The following is a 17,883-nucleotide window of genomic DNA, read 5'->3' as shown; positions in this document are numbered from 1 at the left end:
GTGATCTTAAAAAACTACTGACCAGCCATTATTTAACATGTATTAAACAAAAAAAGAACAATGATATTCATTTCCTCCTGATAGCATATTTTAGGAATTTATGGATTTAACTCTTTCAAGCATAGTAATTGGCAATGTCCACAGCCAAATGATTTTATCTTTTAAAATAAATCAGCATTGTATGAGTTAACTATTTGGGGACAGGTATACAAGGACAATGCCATACTGAAGTTAGGTAACTTCTCCAAAGATATTTCCCTTGCTCTAGTCATATTACAATGTCATAAGAATAACCTGTATATGCTGACAACTAATTCAGGAGTCAAGTCACATCAGGAAAAAATTAGGTTTGTGCCATGATTCGTTTAGTTTGGAGTACAGTATTTACATGTGACTTACTTAACTTCAGTTGAGAGCATTTTCTCATTCTTAAAAAGAAACAAAAGATGTTTTTGATAACAAAAATATAAAAAGTTAAGGGATATAATTATGGTATATTTTGAAATGAAGGATGCAAATCACCTATAACAAAACACTACTACATTTTATTTCTATGGTTTTTTAATATCTGAATTTGTCCTATAGTTATTATTTTATTCTTACATCAGCTCCCTTTGGAAGGAAGACTGTAGTATTGTTTTTAATTGTTATTCTAATTTGTAGAGAGTTGATATAACTTACCCATGGTTATAGGTAGTGACTCAGTAGCCACACAGAAAGGAGTCTAAAGAGTCTACTCCTGTACACCAAGCTTAGGACTCCTTCCAACATGTCAAAGTATAAAATGTATCACAGGTTAGAAATAAGGAGAGCATATACCATGACCACCTTTCTGCTGTCTACAGGAACAATTCAAAAAAAGTAGAAGCTTATGTGTACTCAGTACCATGCTAGGCATCACAAGGACTCAGAAGATTTACAATCCACAGTTCTTTCTTCACACTACTTCACATCTAGTTGGAGAGACAAAGGTAATGGGCAAGAAGTAAATCTGAAGAGTAAACAATATATTGCAATGAGTTAAAATAGTGTTTAGAATAAGAGATTAATTGGCTAGCTTCTTCAAAATGGGCTCTTGGAAGGATTTGAATTGATGGTGGTTGAGTTACCAGATATTTAAGGCTGATTGGTAGCCTTGAGATTCAAAAACTCTTTTGTTTTATTCAGCCCTAACCGAATGGGACAAAGGGAGGGAGATGGCAAATTTGCAAAAGTTTGGGAATGGTCTTTCCCACAGAATGGGGAAGACCTCTTATGTTTTTAAAGACTATTGTTAATCTTGTAAAATAAGTCCTCAAAAGGTTGTAGATCAAAGTCTAATGTGACAGACAGGTTTAACTTAAAACAACAGCAACTCATCTTCCTTCATAACTTTTTTGTACTTCTACCAGTCAAGTATTAAAACTAGAAGTGGGGTTCATCCCCAAGCAGAAGCAGGAGAGACTAGGTACAGATATTCACACGGGCCATATGTTTCAGCCTTTCCTGAAATATATGTCTTGATAATGGACAGAGAATAAGGTGATTCAAATAACCACTCCTACAGAAAGAAGGAATTCCATGTTTTTAATGCTAGGTTACACGAATAATATTGTGGTTTAATTTTTTGCTTTATTAATTGAACTAAAAGTACATTTCAAACTCTTAATTCAGCTATTTTTAATCAAAAGTCTTTTCTCTATTATAAGGTGTTAGTAAAATTTCTAGTTTGTTTACTATTACTCTTGTACACTGGTCTTAGATCCCCAGCTACACTATCAACCCCATTAAGGACACAAGGCCTTATTTTCATCTCCATACAGCTTAGCACAGACACAAAACAAAAAATGGGCACTCAGACTTTAAAGCTTTAATGATGATACTGATTTTTCTTCTCTATGGCTTCTCCACCACCCCAAAACAAGATCTTTAGCTTGCTTTTATTTTTAATTCCCAAATTTGGCTGAAATCTGAAATTATGAGTATAGATTTTATCTTCCAAATAATTCACCTCTTATATTTTATGATTCACGTATAACAGCATTAAATGATTATTTAGAAGTTAACTTAGTCTTACTAAGTTCTAGTTTCACCACTGTTTTTTCTACTACATATCTTCGTAATATCCTGGAGTATATCACTAGCTATGTATATTTTTTTGGACAACATTTTGCCAAATGATTTGTCTGGATGATTCTTTAGCCTTGAAATCCAAGCCATAGCTTAGCTCTACAAAGAACTCTAAATTCAAAATATTTTCTTTACAGCACTTTGTAGACCTTGACTTTTTTTTTTTTTTCAAAGAAGTAGCAGATGAGAAGTCTCATGCCTACAGGATGATTGTTGCTTTATGCTTTTTTCACCCAAAGGGCTCTCTGGAAGCTTGTAGGAATTTCTCTGCATTTTTTAAATGATTGGTGTTCAAAAATATCACTGAGATATGTCTAGAACCCTCCTATCTGAAGTTCTAAGATTTTCTTCAACTTTGAGAAATTTTGGTTTTTTTTCATTACTTTTCATCATTTTTTTCCTCACCCTCCTTGCCTTCTGGATTTCCTTTAAACAGTAGCTTTCCTAGTTCAATCCTCCATACCTGAAATTTCATTTCATAATTTTTATCACTTTGACCTTTCACACCTTGTTTTAGACAGATTCATTGGCTTGATCTCCCAAATTACTAAGTTAGTCTTCAGTCTTGTCCATACTGCTATTTAGCCACCCTATTAAAGATATTTTTATTTCTGTAACCACAACTGTAATTAAAAAAAAAATGTTACAGGCTTCTTCTTTTTTTAACAGCAGCCTATCCTGCTTTATGGAATTGAGAGCTTTTTGAATCATTTAAGGTGGGTACCAAATACACTTTTTCAAAGTTGTCTTCTGTGTCTTATATTACCTCTGTTAATTGGGCATGGGAAGTAGGGTTTTCAATTATGCATCTCAGTTTTGGTTTTCCAAAACTTCTCAGTAGTCCACTTATATTTATAAATGAGAGCATAGGTCTATACTATCCAATATGGTAGCCACTATCCACATGTGGTTGCCACTATCCACATGTGGTTATTAAAACTGAATTTAAATCAAATTAAAATTTAGTTCCTTGGGACAACCAGGCACATTTCAAATGTTCAATAGGTACATGTGTCTAGTGGCTACCATATTGGGTAGGAATAATATAAAATATTTCTATCATTACAGAAAGCTCTTCTGGATAGTACTATTATAGAATAATCAGTAGCAGATATAGAATGGGTTACTTAAGCAGAACTGAGAATTGCCATTGTTCTGGAAGTGAATTCAGATATTAATTACATAATCCCCGGTTCTGGCTGATAGGATAAAAATTAACAGCTTGATAGCCTTTGCTTTAGTATGGATAGGAAGTATGTTACCTCTAAGTAAAGGGATTCCTTGCTAAGCTCTGAGATCAGAAATGATCAGGAATATTGTTCTGCCTTTGTCTTTCATGGCCTGTCCCCACTTTAGTGAGTTGTTCTTCTGACTTTATCTTGAGGACAAATGTTAGAGAAAGCCACTTGGTCCAAAGAATTGGTACAGATCTTGTCAATTCTGATACTAATATTGTTCTAGAGTTTTGCTGGAAAAATCCTGACTTCCATCTGTATTATATTACAGATTCATAAATCACTTAGTTGAATCAGTCTAATCCCATTTACTTAATACCTTAAATTTCTTTTCTGATTTTTTAGTTTTCTAATGTTGTAACTTTATTTTTTCCTTCTGTCATTTCATTAAAATTTAGGGAAAACAGAAAGATAAATGCATGTTTTCAGTTAGCCATTTTGAATTAGAAGCCTCAGTAAAATTTGACTGATTTTTCTTACTGGGTAGCAAAAAGAAGGCCTTAATAAAGATGTCCCTAGAGGATCCCTAAGATTAGAGTTAATTACCACAATAAACCAGAGGAACCACAACAACTTATATTTCTATTTAAATATATTAGGGAACAGCTGACCTTGAAATCATCTTATGAGGGTCAAAGAACTGTCCATGGTTCAGTAACAGGGAGTTTAAATTAGAGCAACAGCATCACATATGTAAAAGTAACTATATGGATAATAGATGACAACTTTTTTATGGATGATAGATGACAACTTATCCCACATGACTATTCTACCTTTATTAAAAACTAGATCTAGCATTATGTCCTATAACCATTCACGTTTACAGGAAACATGATATTATATTACTATGTCTTGTGATAAAGGCTAATGATGGTATACAGAACAGTCACATATACAAGTATATACCATGATGTCAAATGTATTACTCAAATTGATGACTTCAGTGACATGAGTAATTTCAAAACAAACAAGTCAGCCACCTCGTAAGAGAGGGCTGAGCATTTAATAATATATAAATCTTCACAGAACAACAAAGCATTTAAAATAATCCCTAGTTTAGCTTGGTATTTCATATCCAGTGTTGTAAATGGCCTACGACATCAAATAACTTTCAAAACCAGGTGTGATTAATATAAAGTTACAATAGAATTCTATTGTTGGTGGATTATCACTGAAAATTATTATATATACATAGTTCTATCGCCTACAAGAATACATACTTTCTTTTTAATAATATATAGCTCTGCCAAAGCAAAAACAAAGAAAAAGAAAAAAGAAAGTATGTCATACAACTTAGTTCCATAAGGACAATTTGAATAATTATATTAACTTTAGCATGTAAATCCAACTACTCCAACTAGAAATTAACTTGACAAAATATCTAAGAAAATATCCCCACAAAGTTCTAAAAATGTCTTTCAACCTTATGAATAAGTAGACAAATTGAGAGATTTAGGATTGGGGTTGAAATATCAGCTCCAAAGCTACAGCAAAGTTCAAATTTACTCTTGATATTTTTAGAAGTCAAAAATCCTACAGGGACCAAATTAATCACTTGGAAAATCAAATCACACCACTTTCAGCTCAAAGAAGGATTTTATCAAGTTGTACTGTATATTTAAACAGTTAAGATGATCTGTCAGGATGCTTGTCTATATCCACTGATACTATTTCTGAAAGGTCATCTTTTTACTGGTCATCCAGGAACCTATCTCTCTCCTCTGACCCCAAAAGCCATGACTTTAAGATTATTTAAAAATAGTTCATATTCTTCAAGATAGTGGTTATTCAAGGAGGAGAATGATAGCGACTAGAAGAGGTGACATTCTCTTGATCTGAGCGGTGGTTACATGACCATGTTCAGTTTGTGAAAATTCATTGAACTCTATTATGATTTTGCACTTTTCTACATGTTGTATTTTTACTTCAACAAATGTTTAATAAGTGAAGATGCTCCATATTTACCTTTTTACACTTTTTAGAGTAGTTACTAGTCTGAGATCCCTGAATGAAGGTTTCATATCATATTCACCTTTTGCAAATGCTTGAAACATTAACAGGGGCTCCAGTAAGACAGATAAATTAACACAGACCAGTAATCAAGTGTATAGTGTCAGAACTACTTGATTTCCATTTCTTCATTCCACAGCATAGGACTGCTGCTACAGGTACATACTGTACATCATGAGTAGTTTTAAAAAATGCTGAGCCCCTCCTTCTAGAGATCGATGGCATTTGTGTATGTATGTGTGAAAGAAAGAAGCCAAGACAAATATACTAATAACTAATATGACATGCACCATATGTATGGTGAGGGCAATAAATGCCATCGGGAAGGAGGAAGACATTCCAACGAGATGAACCAAGAAGGGCATAACTGAGGGAGTAGCATGTGAACATGATGAACATCTTAGTAAGGATGGACTAGCATCTACAGAATTCTTAACCCTGCATGCCAGGTACTGTGTGAGCATTTCCATAAACCTTACTTAACCTTCACAATATGGCTAAACCCACTAAGACCTTGACAGGTTAAGAAATTTGTCTACAATCACATAGCCAGTAAACAATAGAGAATTTGACCTAAATCTTTGGACTGCAAGATCAATGTCTTTCTACCACACCATGTTGCTACTCTCCTGAACAAGAGCTTGATCCCTTTGGCCACAAATCCAAAAACTCACACGTGAAATCTGAAAAAAATTTTTTTCTTACCCACTGCATACATTTCAAAATATTTTTATTCTTCAAAGTAATCTGATCAAAAACAAAACAAAGCAGACCACGTCTACTTGTATGAATGATGGCCTAAATTGACAGCACTAGAATTCTAATTCACAGCTTGAGATCAATCCATTTGATTAGCCTTTTTGGTAGAAAAGGTCTTAGTCAATCAGTCTTTTAACCAGAGAGTCTATTACCCAAGACAGGCTTTCATTCTTATGCTTTGCCACCATATGATTTAATATGTTCATTTTGGCAATAACCATAAATACCTGTTTATCATCTTGTTTTGGAAAAAAAAAAACCTTTCAGACTCTTAGCCTTTTCTTGCCTTTTGCTCTTTGTTTTAAGAGGACCTTTATTCATACACTCAAATATTACTGAGGAGCCTTCAAAATGTCAGGAACTCGTCCCTAAAAAATAAATAAAAGAAAAGCCTTGTTTTCAAAATATTCTCCAGTGTGACAACAATTTCACCTGATCCTTTTCATTTCATTTTCAGATTAAACTCCTTCAACTGCCTGACCTACAACCTACAAACTCATCAGCACCCACTTTTCCTTTTTGTCTTATTCCATTCTTCTCTTATGCCATTCAACTTCTCCTTCATCTCCAAGCTAAACTATCTTCCTGAGGATACTTTCCCTTTCTCTCCCTTTATTTCTGAATTACTATGGTATCGCCCTTATCACAACATTTAATACACTGCTATAATTATTTACTTCAATCACCAACTACTTATTGAATACCTCCTATGTACCAATCCCTGGTCTACGTATTGAGGATATAAAGAAAATCTTTGCCTTCATAGAAATCATATTTTAACGTGGCTTGCTTAAATACAGTAAACAAATAAACAATATGTCAAAAAGTGAGAAGGTTATGAAAATTGAAATACTTTAACAGTTGACGGTTTTGCTGATAAATTGAAACACAGAATGTGAGAAAAGGTCAAGAATCAAGGGTAAACTTTTTTTTGGGGGGGGTTTGAGGAACTGGATAAATAGTGGAGTTGTTTACAGAGTTGGGGAACATGGGAGGAGGAAAAGGTTTGAGAGAGAAAAATTAAGAGTTCTTTTTTTGCCATGTTAAGCTTGAGAAACGTTTTTGCTATTCAAGAATAGAGGTCACATAGGTAGTTAAATACACACAACTTTTGCAGTTTAGGATAAAGGTTGGCCTAGAGTTCCAGATCCAGAAGGTATCAGCATAAAGATGATATTTTAAGTCATGGACTGAGCTGAAGGAAAAAAATATTTCAGGAGAGCATTGGAGAGGCAAATGCTGCTGAGCAATTGAGATGAATACTGTGCACTAACAAGGATTTGGCAACACAGAGATCAATGACCTTGACAAGAGTTGTTTTAGTGGAATGGTCAGCACAAAAATTATTTAAATAGGGATAGAAGAAATGGGAGGTAAAGAAATGGAAAACTGGGAGCTTTTCCATAAAGAAGAAGAAAGAAATAGGGTGGAGCTAGAAAAGAGCATGGGTTCTATCTAAGGAGGGTTTAAAAAAAATGGAAATAACCCATTATAGACTGAAAGATTGATGATGTAACAGAACATGGACAACTGAGTAGTCTTAAATCTTTACATCCTTAAGTAGGAAAGAGGGTATGAACTCCACAGTGCAAGTGAAGCTAGTTTTAGGGAGGGACAGGCATTTCATCCACTGCAACAGGAAAGCAGAGTGTATGAGTAAGGATGAAGGTAGCTTGGTAGATGTAATAGTGGATAGAAAGCTGGATCTAAGCAAGGCTAGGATTCTGTCAGGCAAGTACCACAGAAGGAAAGAATAAGTGATTTGAGGTATATACAAGAGAGCAGTTATACTGATGGAACATGGACTGCAAGCTACACAAGAAGGGAAAAAAGGACATGAACGAGGCTCAGTGAAACGTGGAAGAGTTAATGGACAGGAGCAACCAGTAGAATTTAAAAAAAATTATTAGAGGAATAAAGAAACCAGATAGGCAGATGGTAGTCAGTTTTTCTTTTTTTCTTTTTAAAAAATGCTTATAAGTTGAGCAGTTACCAGGAAGAGAAAGTTTAACGTTTGACTAAGGGAGTAGATTTCTGCGGGGGAATCTAAAAGCTGAGAGATCAGATGTTTGATTAACCATGTGGATGTAGCAATCACTAGGTATGATGACAGGGTACCTGTGGAAAGGCAGTGAGCCAGGTACTAACGAGGAGGTATAACTAGGAAGTAAGGACAGGTCTGGAGGGGATAATAGCCTGATGGCATGTATTTCAGAAGAGCTTGGGTTTTTGAGCCAGGAAAAAAAATGGACTGAAGCAGCAAAGGGGAGAAAGGGTTCTAAACGAGTTGAAGATGTGGGATGAAAAAACATCATTACTTAAAGACTAAAGGGAAACAGAGTTCCCAGGAATAATCAGGGCAAGAAAGTGAAAGAAATTTTATTTTCAACACTTTGTCTTTGTTGGATGATAATAAACTATCAATTACAGGAGGCAAACTGGAAGGGTTAGGGGAGGGGCACTAAAAACTTGGAAGATTATATCAAGTTAGGATTAGCACATAGCCAAACAAGGATTAAATTTCCCAGTAATAATGGCCAACCTGAGAATCTTGAACGCTAAAATTAAAAAAAAAAAAAAGAAAGAAAAGAAAAAAATCAGCCAAAACAAACACCTTTTATAAGCTTCACAAGAACAGCTCAGTATCTTTCCAATAAATTCCCTTTCTGCTTAAGTTAGCGACTAAGAATCCTAATGATAAGTACCTTCATGTACAGAGCCTTGCACACGACAGATGAGTTTAGAAGAGGAATGTTCATTTAATTCACTCAATACATTTAAGTGCTATTTGGCCTGGAGTGATAAGGAAAACCCCAGAAAGGAATGTTAGCTATTCCTTTATCCCCTTCTCATTTCATTTCTCCTTTCACAAAAGTCAATGGTGAGAAAAAGACCAGTAACAATTGAGGATGGAGTGAGCTGGCAGCAGGGTTGTTCTGAGGAAAAGCAGGATTCTCTGTACACCTGCCTGTGACCTCACAATAACACTTGTGCAGGTGTGGAAAGAGTCCTACGGCTTAAATAACAAATGCCACAGCAGCCTGTGTGTAGCTCTCAGCCCTGCGCTTCTCTGTCTAACTGCGCCACTACATACTACACAGTGTTTTTCAAAATGGAAGATGACCCATTTGGGGGAGAGTTAATATAAATTATGACTTCCCCTGTCAGGTGAACTAATTTACCTAGATGAAGAACTCTGAGAATACTCTAACAGGGTAGTATTTAACTTTATGTAGAAACAAGGGTTGACAACATAATTATAAAATTTTATAATCCAACAGTGAGTATAGTACTATTCCTTAACACATAGACCAAATTAAGACAAATTAATTTTAGTTGTCACTCATTGTACATAAACTGAAGTGTCTAAACATATGATTGATGTAGAAAAGAACAATTATATTGCTGAAGGCATCAATAGTAAGAAACATGCAGAACTAATTTACTTCAAATGGAAGCATCTTGGAAATGTAGATATATGAAATATTCCAAAACATGGGTGAGATTACTTCTGTGTGAAATGGAGGAGAGAAAATGAAAGGTAAATAATAAAAGAATACTTCAAAATACTCAAAATAGTGAATATTCACTAGCACTATGACTTTTATTTAGTATAATATTCTTATGTATATCATAATGCCCAGGATACCATAGATTAAGCCACCTTGTCAATTGAAAAAGTATATTAATTAGTCAATTGGGAGGAGGATACATTTAATTTAAATCCACTTAATAGGCAGCATTGATGAAATGTATCAAAGAACATTTCCCAATGCGGAAAAGATCAAAGGGAATCCCAGGTGATCTCTAGAGTGTCTAGGATGGTTACCTTGAAACTACAGTGGAATCCATTGCTGCCTAATGCAGATTTGTTCAATGGCTACCCACTTATTTAACCCTTAATTGTTTAAGCCCATTAAGAATAACATTTATTCCCATGACTGGCACTCCATCACTTATACTGAAATTACTCACACCAGAGATTAACTAAACCATTTCCTAAAGTACAACATCTTTGGGCTAGAGGAGATAGGACAAAGATCTCATATCACTTGATTCCAAGATACCTGAACAAAATGAGTCTTACCAACAGTACCCTCTTCCTTAGCAAGGTTTTATTCATTGATCTTACGGCACCAGACAACATGGCCAACTAAATTATTATGGCTCTATCCTGGAATGAAACTAGGGAAAAGTAAGATCCAGGCGCAGTAATTTTAGAAGATCCACTTTGTAATGATCGTCTGTATTCTTCTTATAGAGACAAATAAACAAGTGTCATGACTGGACTGTGTAGATTAAAGCTTACAAAATGGGAAAATATTAGAGGACAGCTATTAGAATTATTATGACTTGTGGTTAATGAAGATATTCAATATGTTACAATGTCAACCAGTCATTTGTTTTCTTTCTGGAGAAGTCAATAGTATTGTTTTTAAAAAAGGGCTGTTAAAGATAGTTTTCTACAACTTCTCCAAACAAAAAGCAACAAAAACAGAACTTAATGACATTTGAGTGGTTAATCAGCCATTTTGCTGTAATATCTATTGTTAATTGAGGTAAAATTTATATCAGTGTCACAGACAGACCTTAAATGCTCAATTTGAGTTTCGATAAGTGCATCCATTCTTGTGATCTTGTTTTCATCACTTCAGAAAGTTTTCTTGAGCCCTTAAGTCAATATTCCCACCACCCAAGGCAACCACTGTTTAGATTTCTATAGATGTGCAAAGCATCTGACTTCTTTCCTTCCACGCAATGTTTTTGAGATTTACGTACATGTTTGCAAGTATCAGAACATTTTTAATAGCATTATTTGATTGAAACAAACTGCTTATCTATTGTCTTGTTGAAGGATATTTGGTTGTTTTTTATCCCTCCAGTTTTTGACTATTGTGAATAAAGTTTCTTGTAAACACAGAATCTTGTTCTGCTGCATAAATGTAATCATACCACTTTAAACCTAAGACAGCTTTCTGTCTAAACCAGGAGCCGAGGGACCTGACTTGCTTAGCATCTGCTTTCACATGGAGTGAGAGGAGCCCCACCCCTACTCCAGAGCCCTGGCTGATTAGATGGGACCTGCTCCAACCAGCCCATATCTGTGATATGTGACACACAAGGGGTCACACCTTGTGAGGAGAGACTCTCTGGAACATTTCAGACAGGTACTGTTTAGGTGCAGTGGCAATAAAGCTCATCTCTGTTCCAAACCTAATATGGTCTCACATTGCTATAAACAAAAATACAGTATTAAAAAACAACAACCAATACACGTACACAAAAAGGGACTTTTGATTTACCTGTTCTTTGAGGTCTCCTAGAATAGACCTCACCTAATCAATGGATAGCCACATGCTAGTAATGTAACTTTGGGTACACCACTCACCTCTAAGTCCTAACTTCCCAATATGCAGAATGGGATAATAGTAGCTTCTATCTTAGGGTTATTTTGAAGATCAACTTAGATAATATATATCAAGTATGCATAGTGGCTAACACACATAAATACCCAGCATTAGCTATTATTCCAAAACTATTTATAGAAAGTATAACCTCAGATTTTCATTTTCCTTTTCCATTTCAAGGTAATAACCAGAGTTTCCCAAAATGTGTATCCCCATCAAATTAATTCATGTTCAACAGGTATTATGTAAACAAAAGGATTCCGAAGCCAAACAAATTTTGGTTAAATAACTTTTTATGAACTGCAAAACATCTGGATACTTTATACTAATATATACTATGACTCCCTAAAAGTGAGATCTAGAATTGACCATGAAATTAATTCCTGCCCTATCAAGAAGATCAAGTGATCCTGGGGCCCTAACACTTTCAGACATGCTGGTAAAAACAATGCTAACCACACATGTGAAACAAAAAGCATCCTTAAGAAGATAATATATGCTCTTCTCATTTCATTTACTTAAGTGCTATCCATCCTTCAGATCTCAGGAAAGCCTTCTTAAACCCTACAAACTTAATCAAGAGTTCCTGCTAGACACTCTCAGGGTTCCCTTAGGCTTTTCCTTCGTATCTCTTGCTGCCTTTTGTATTAACATACTTGAAAGATTATTTGATTGCCTGTCACAGTGCCCACCAAAGCTTCAGTTAAAGGCATGGCTGTATATCATGCTCAACCTTATACCCCTAGCATCTAGCACAATGTTTGGAACCACAAAACATATGTTGAACAAATATGCGACTACAATAATTTCACTGCAGCTTTATTTGTCATCATGAAAAAATGAAAACAACTCATGTTTATTAATAGGAAACCAATTAAATAAGTTAATGTACCTATATATTATAGAATATTATATAGCTATTAAAAAGAATGAGCTTTATCTCTACGTTCTGACATACCTACTTTACTAAATGAGAAAGGAAACATGTTTTTATTACACATGTACTATATATATTGTATTAGATGTCTAAAAACATACATATCAAATTGCTAACAGTGAGTACACCTGAAGAAGAATAGGCCTGGAAAAAGGTACTTTCACTTTTTACTTTATACATTTCTCTGTTGTTTCAATATTCTTCAACAAATATGCATTTCTTCCCTAATTAATTTTTTTAGGCTTTGAGTAACTGCAAGTCCACATAAACTATCATATGCATTATGCTTAGTTCATATTTGTACCACTATTTCTTAAAAATATTTTTATAACGATCTCCACAGCAAACATGAAAGAAAAGTAAGACAAGAGATAGTATTAACCCTGTAGTATAGGTTAAAAGCTATATGTAAACTGTCTAATACCACAAAGCAAAATAAACAACGTTAACTGGGGCTAAAATGTGGCTCTTTTTTCTTGGCCCAGTGTCCTTCCATTACATGTCACTGCCTTTCCAGTAAGAGACACAAGGCTGTCTTGATATAATCAACATTTTAGTACCAAAATGACTAGAAGACATTTAAACTAGTCCCATCTCCACCTCAACTCTGCAGGTCATGAGAGGGCACTGCAGGCCAATGGGTATAGAGGCTTCTTTTAATAACCCCAGTGAAGAGGAGGTTACAAAATCCTAGTGAACGCTCCTCACTATTAGACTGTGTCCTTATATTAAGCTGAAATCCATCTCTGTTACTTTGACCCTTTGGTTCAAGTTTGGCCATTTGGAATCCCATAGAACAAGCTTCTCTCCTCTTCTAGAATATATTCAAGTATATGAAGATAGTTTTTACTTGTCTCCTTTTGGGAGCAGGTGCTTTACTTAGACAAATTTTCCAACAAAACATTGGTCATTATCCAACTTCTAATTTCGGTCCTGCCAAACTGAAAGTTTGGCAGAGGGGGAGAAAGGGAACTATCATGCAGGACCTACAAAATAATGAGGTACAAGTAGTCAACTGTTACTACAGTCCTTCAAGAAGAGTTACACATCTTACCACTCCTTTGTTAAGATGTCACTGAATCAAACAACTTTCTGGTATAAAACACAGGAATGAAAACAGGGTCAGATGCTTCTGACAAAATCTTGGCTTTAGACAGCTGCACATAACTGGTTAAAGAATTTGTTATGAATGCAACCAACTATTATTAGTGCTCCATTAGACAGATGAACCATCAACCTAATGATCTTTTAACAGTAAAATACTTCTTGCTGTTTTTGTTAGAACCTCCAATAACAAAGCACCTGGTAGGTTCTAATAATGGACAAATGAGACATCCTCATGATTTAAAAGAGACAAAGGAATTAATGATAAAAGTGATAAAATGAAACTTAGTGACTGAACTTGAGACTCATGAAAAAATTTAAGACCATAATGACATGGTTGTTAGATAAAACCAGAAAATGCACAATGGAAAGTAGAAGAAGTCTAGGAAGAACTTACAGACCAAGTACAAGTACAAGAAGTACAGAAGCTACACTGTAGCTAAATAGTTATTAAAACTGCTTTTTATCACATTATGAAAAACAATCAGAATTAAACGCTTGTGCAAAAACTTAAAGTAAGAATAAAGGACAAAATAGACATCATTTGGAATAGCACAGCTTTTTATTCTGGTTTACCTATTGATGATGGTCACAAACTTCTGAATCTGAACCTAATTAAGGGAAAGGGGCAGTCCTCTGAGCATCCAATTGAAAATATTCCTCCTCAATCTTCTTTACTCAACTGTCCTTCCCTTCATCAGAATTTGTTTATCATAATTTATAATTATCTGTCTTTGTGCTTATTGCTCAATGACCAGAAAACTGTAAGTTCCTTGAAGGCAGAGTCAACTCTTTTGAACACTGTATACTCATGAGCGTAGGGCCTTGTACATGAAAAATGCTCATTAAATGTCTGTATAGGGAAGACAGAGGATAGGAAAAGGTCACGGGTTACCTTAAACAGTCATTTCGCTTTCTTAAAAAAATGTTGGGAAATTAATCACTTGCTTGACATGTACTATGATCCAGATCATTTATATATATATATATATGTAATATATACACAATCATTTAGTTTAGCCTCACAACAATATTGGCAGGTTTCTCATTTGAGACCAAAGTAAGAGTCAGAGAAATTAAATATTAAATGACTCACTTAAGCCACACACGTTGTAAATCTGAGCTCCAGTTTATCTTAATATCAGGTTTATTTGATGTGATGGTGGCCCCCAAGCAGCCCTTGTTTTCAGTTATCTCCTCTCCATACAGCTATGGGAATAGGAGGAAATACCTAACAGCAAATTAGAAGCTGTATACAACCCAAGACCTCTGGCTAGCTGTAGTTTGAATTTTCTTCAGCTTAAAGAAATCTGCTAAAGGAGTATAAGCAGCAAAACAAACATTATTACATTCATCAAATAATTTGATTCTCAAAACAATCTTACAAATGAGACAGATATTCCCTATTACATTGGTAATGGGGCTAAGAGCGCTTAAGAGCTTTGACATTCTCGCTATAAACCTATGGGTCTGGGATTTTCCAAAAAGAAATAGTGAATGCATAAACTTGGTGCAAAATGTGAAAAAGACACTCGCGCCATCATTTTCCTACTGCAAATTTGTGGTCCAAATGGGGAGCGCTTGACTCTATCTTCCCATCTGCACTTTAGGTTTGATGGGGGTCCCGTTCACTCTGCACGATTAGTTAAATGTAGAACGCCGTTAGTTAAATGTTGAACGCCGAACATATTTACAAGGGGACAACACATCCAGGTCAAAGAAGTGGCGTGGGAATATCATTTTAGAAAGGGATGCACTGCAGCCAAAACTAACTCTGGGCTGCGGTCCACATTCGCCCTAGCCAACTCCTCTCATTTCCCTCTTTCCCCTCCACGGAACCATTCCTTCCCGGAGTAGTCAGATTTAGTGCAAAAGGCAGGTTCCTACCTTGGTCTGAACACTCTTATCAAACTTGTCGTTTTTGAAGCTAAACGCATTCTGGTGCTTCTGAGGTCTGGAACGAGCCACGTTCCCCTTCTGGGAGCTCATCGAGTAAACCACAATCACCTCGCGCTGGGACAAGGAAGATGCAGGAAAGATAGATACCAGGAACTACTCCATGGAGTTCACGCTTCTATCACTGACCCGGAAGGAACTTTTCCAGCCTTTCTGCCCCCGCCCCCGGAAGCCCACGTGACTCCTCGCAGAGGTCAAAGAATACTCTCTGGCCCCCAAATCTCCAGCAAGGCTCCTTTACAGGGCCCAGTCTCGACCCCTCCTCCTCCCCGCAGCCTCTCTCTCAAACTTCGCGAGTAAATCCTGCTTTCTTTGAAGTGAGAATTTCCCCATTGGTCCGAATGTGACAGTCCATCAAAGCGGAGGGGCGGGGAAGCTTTGCTTCTACTGGCTCTTCTTTTCCGCAATCCCCGCCTCCTGCCGATTCAGCTCAGCCTCTCCCGGCGCTTGGCTCCTCGGGATGGTTTGTGATTGGTGGAAATCGGGCTAAGCAGAACGCGTCCCTCCCCCGGCCCGCTCTCAGGCTGGAGCCCGGGTCAGCTTTGGCACCTTCCTCCAGTCAGTGACCAACTCCTAGCTTAGCGAGCGCTGTGCTCGCCCCTGGGTTCCCTTCCAGCCTCCCTCCTGCCACGAGAGCGAGCTCCGCGGCTGGTAGGCTGAAGAGGAGCAAAGAAAGGATTAAAGAGAAGAAAGACCTTGCTGGATCTGGGTGGTGTCTGCAGTGCCAGGAAGGGAGGCGGCGGCGGCGGCGGCGGCAGCTGCGACCACGGCCGCGCGGGACTTGAGGCCCGACAGCAGCCGACGGCGGCGGCGGAGGCGGCCGCTCCAGCGCCTCGCGCCGGGGCCGTTAGTCAGCAGAACGCGAACCCGTGTGGAGGAGCAGGGCCGGCGCGAGACGAGACTCGGGAGCTCGAGCCGGCCCCCTCGGGCGCCGCTGTCCTTCCTTGTCCCGGCGCTGGGGCTGCAGCCCTCGTCCCCACCTCCTCGGCCGGGCCCGCCCGCAGGCCGGGAGAGTCTGGCGGCGGCGGCGGCGGCGGCGCGGATCACGCCTTGTAGAGGACAGCGCGGCGGCAGAGGTACCTTCCTGGCCCTTTCAGCCTGACGCCTTGGCTGAGGCCCTCAGGTGCAGGTGCGTGGGGCCGCGGGGGCCGGCGTTGCGGCCGCGTTAGGGGAGGGGGTTAGGCCGGGAGCCGCAGCGTGGGAGGGAAGAGCCCGGGCCGGGCGGGGGGAGGGGAGCGGGAGGCGTCTTTGTTGTTGGCGACCGGGATCCCTCTCGGCGCCGGGGAAAGGCGGGGAAGCCACTCCTGATCGGATCTGGGGTTTTGTGGAGATTCTCTGCTGGTTCGGTGCAGGGGAGAGGCAGGAAAGTCCTTGCTGTGGGTGAGGTTGCGGGAGTCTGGGGGCGGGAGACGGACTCGGGGAGCTCTTCGGTCCTCCTTGCAGAGAAGGGTCTCATTTCACTTCCTTTGCTGTTTTCCTTGTGGACCGAAGGATGGGGCCAGGTTTACATTCCTCTCCCTGGCTCGCTGTGAGATTCGCGATGCCTGAGAGCTTTCTCCTGAGTGTCCTCGTGTGTGCCAGCCTCGATTTTAGATCCAGTCTGCCGCGAGCCTGGTGATTTGTGTGTTCTGGTCCGGCCGTCATAGACTCTTTTTCTTTATACGGTTGAAATTTACCCTTACCTGTTTTCGAACCTTAGGGTAGATCAGGAATTGTTTTCCAATTGAAAAATCAGAGGGTTTTGTTTGGATTTTTTTTTAACCCTGAAACGGAAAGTTCTGTTAAGTTAGATTGTACTGTTATGGAGGATTTTTGTAGAGTTTAACCTTGGCTTCTTTTTTTAAAATGTTGAAAGCTTTGATCCATGGTGGGATTTCTGACAGTGCCAGGTCACAACTTTTCTTAAGCGGTGCCTTAAGTCAGTGTGAGGTGGATTTGTTAAGCAAAAGGATGAATAACGGAATACATGGAGGGTGACCTTTAAATTTGGGCTATTAGGTTATGAAAAGATATTCATGTTTAATACTTTTTTGTAATATATAATACTTGACCTGCAAGATAATTCACTTTTATGGCTCCAGTTAATAAAAAGAATTTTGGAGATCTTGTGTCAGCATTTAAAACTGCCTAATGAGTCTGAGTAAAAAGACAGGTACGTGTATACATGTTGTGATAGTATTTGTTTACATTAACAAGATTTACAGTAAAATGAACTTTTCTCTATACTGTTTGTCTTTTAATATGTTTATAGCATATAATCATATTATATGCTTAATATGCCAATATTTTGATAGTGATCATAATTGTCAGTGTTCTAATTTGGAAGTCCAATTTTTTACTTGTTGGTAAATTGTTATTTTGGGAG

General features: G+C 37.7%; 2 protein-coding genes across 7 annotated transcripts in view; one reads left to right on the top strand and one right to left on the bottom strand.

Moving 5' to 3' along the window:
• C4H9orf85 (chromosome 4 C9orf85 homolog) overlaps window positions 1-15,913 on the bottom strand; it is a 55,608-nt gene extending 39,695 nt beyond the window's left edge. The window contains exon 1 of the mRNA XM_006209364.4: window positions 15,450-15,913. Within this exon, the coding sequence (XP_006209426.2) occupies window positions 15,450-15,551 (102 nt within the window). The 5' untranslated portion in view covers window positions 15,552-15,913. The remainder of the gene's footprint in view (window positions 1-15,449) is intronic.
• Window positions 15,913-17,883, top strand: part of ABHD17B (abhydrolase domain containing 17B, depalmitoylase) — a 39,944-nt gene continuing 37,973 nt past the window's right edge. For all 6 annotated transcript variants that reach the window (XM_072959588.1, XM_072959583.1, XM_072959584.1 and 3 more), the window contains exon 1: window positions 15,913-16,647. The gene's annotated coding sequence lies outside the window, so the exon portion shown is untranslated. The remainder of the gene's footprint in view (window positions 16,648-17,883) is intronic.

Source organism: Vicugna pacos, chromosome 4 (genome assembly GCF_048564905.1).
Source record: "Vicugna pacos chromosome 4, VicPac4, whole genome shotgun sequence".
NCBI classification, from domain to species: Eukaryota; Metazoa; Chordata; class Mammalia; order Artiodactyla; family Camelidae; genus Vicugna; species Vicugna pacos.
The sequence above is the reverse complement of the archived record's forward strand: the minus strand, read 5'-3'. Positions and strand labels throughout refer to the sequence as shown.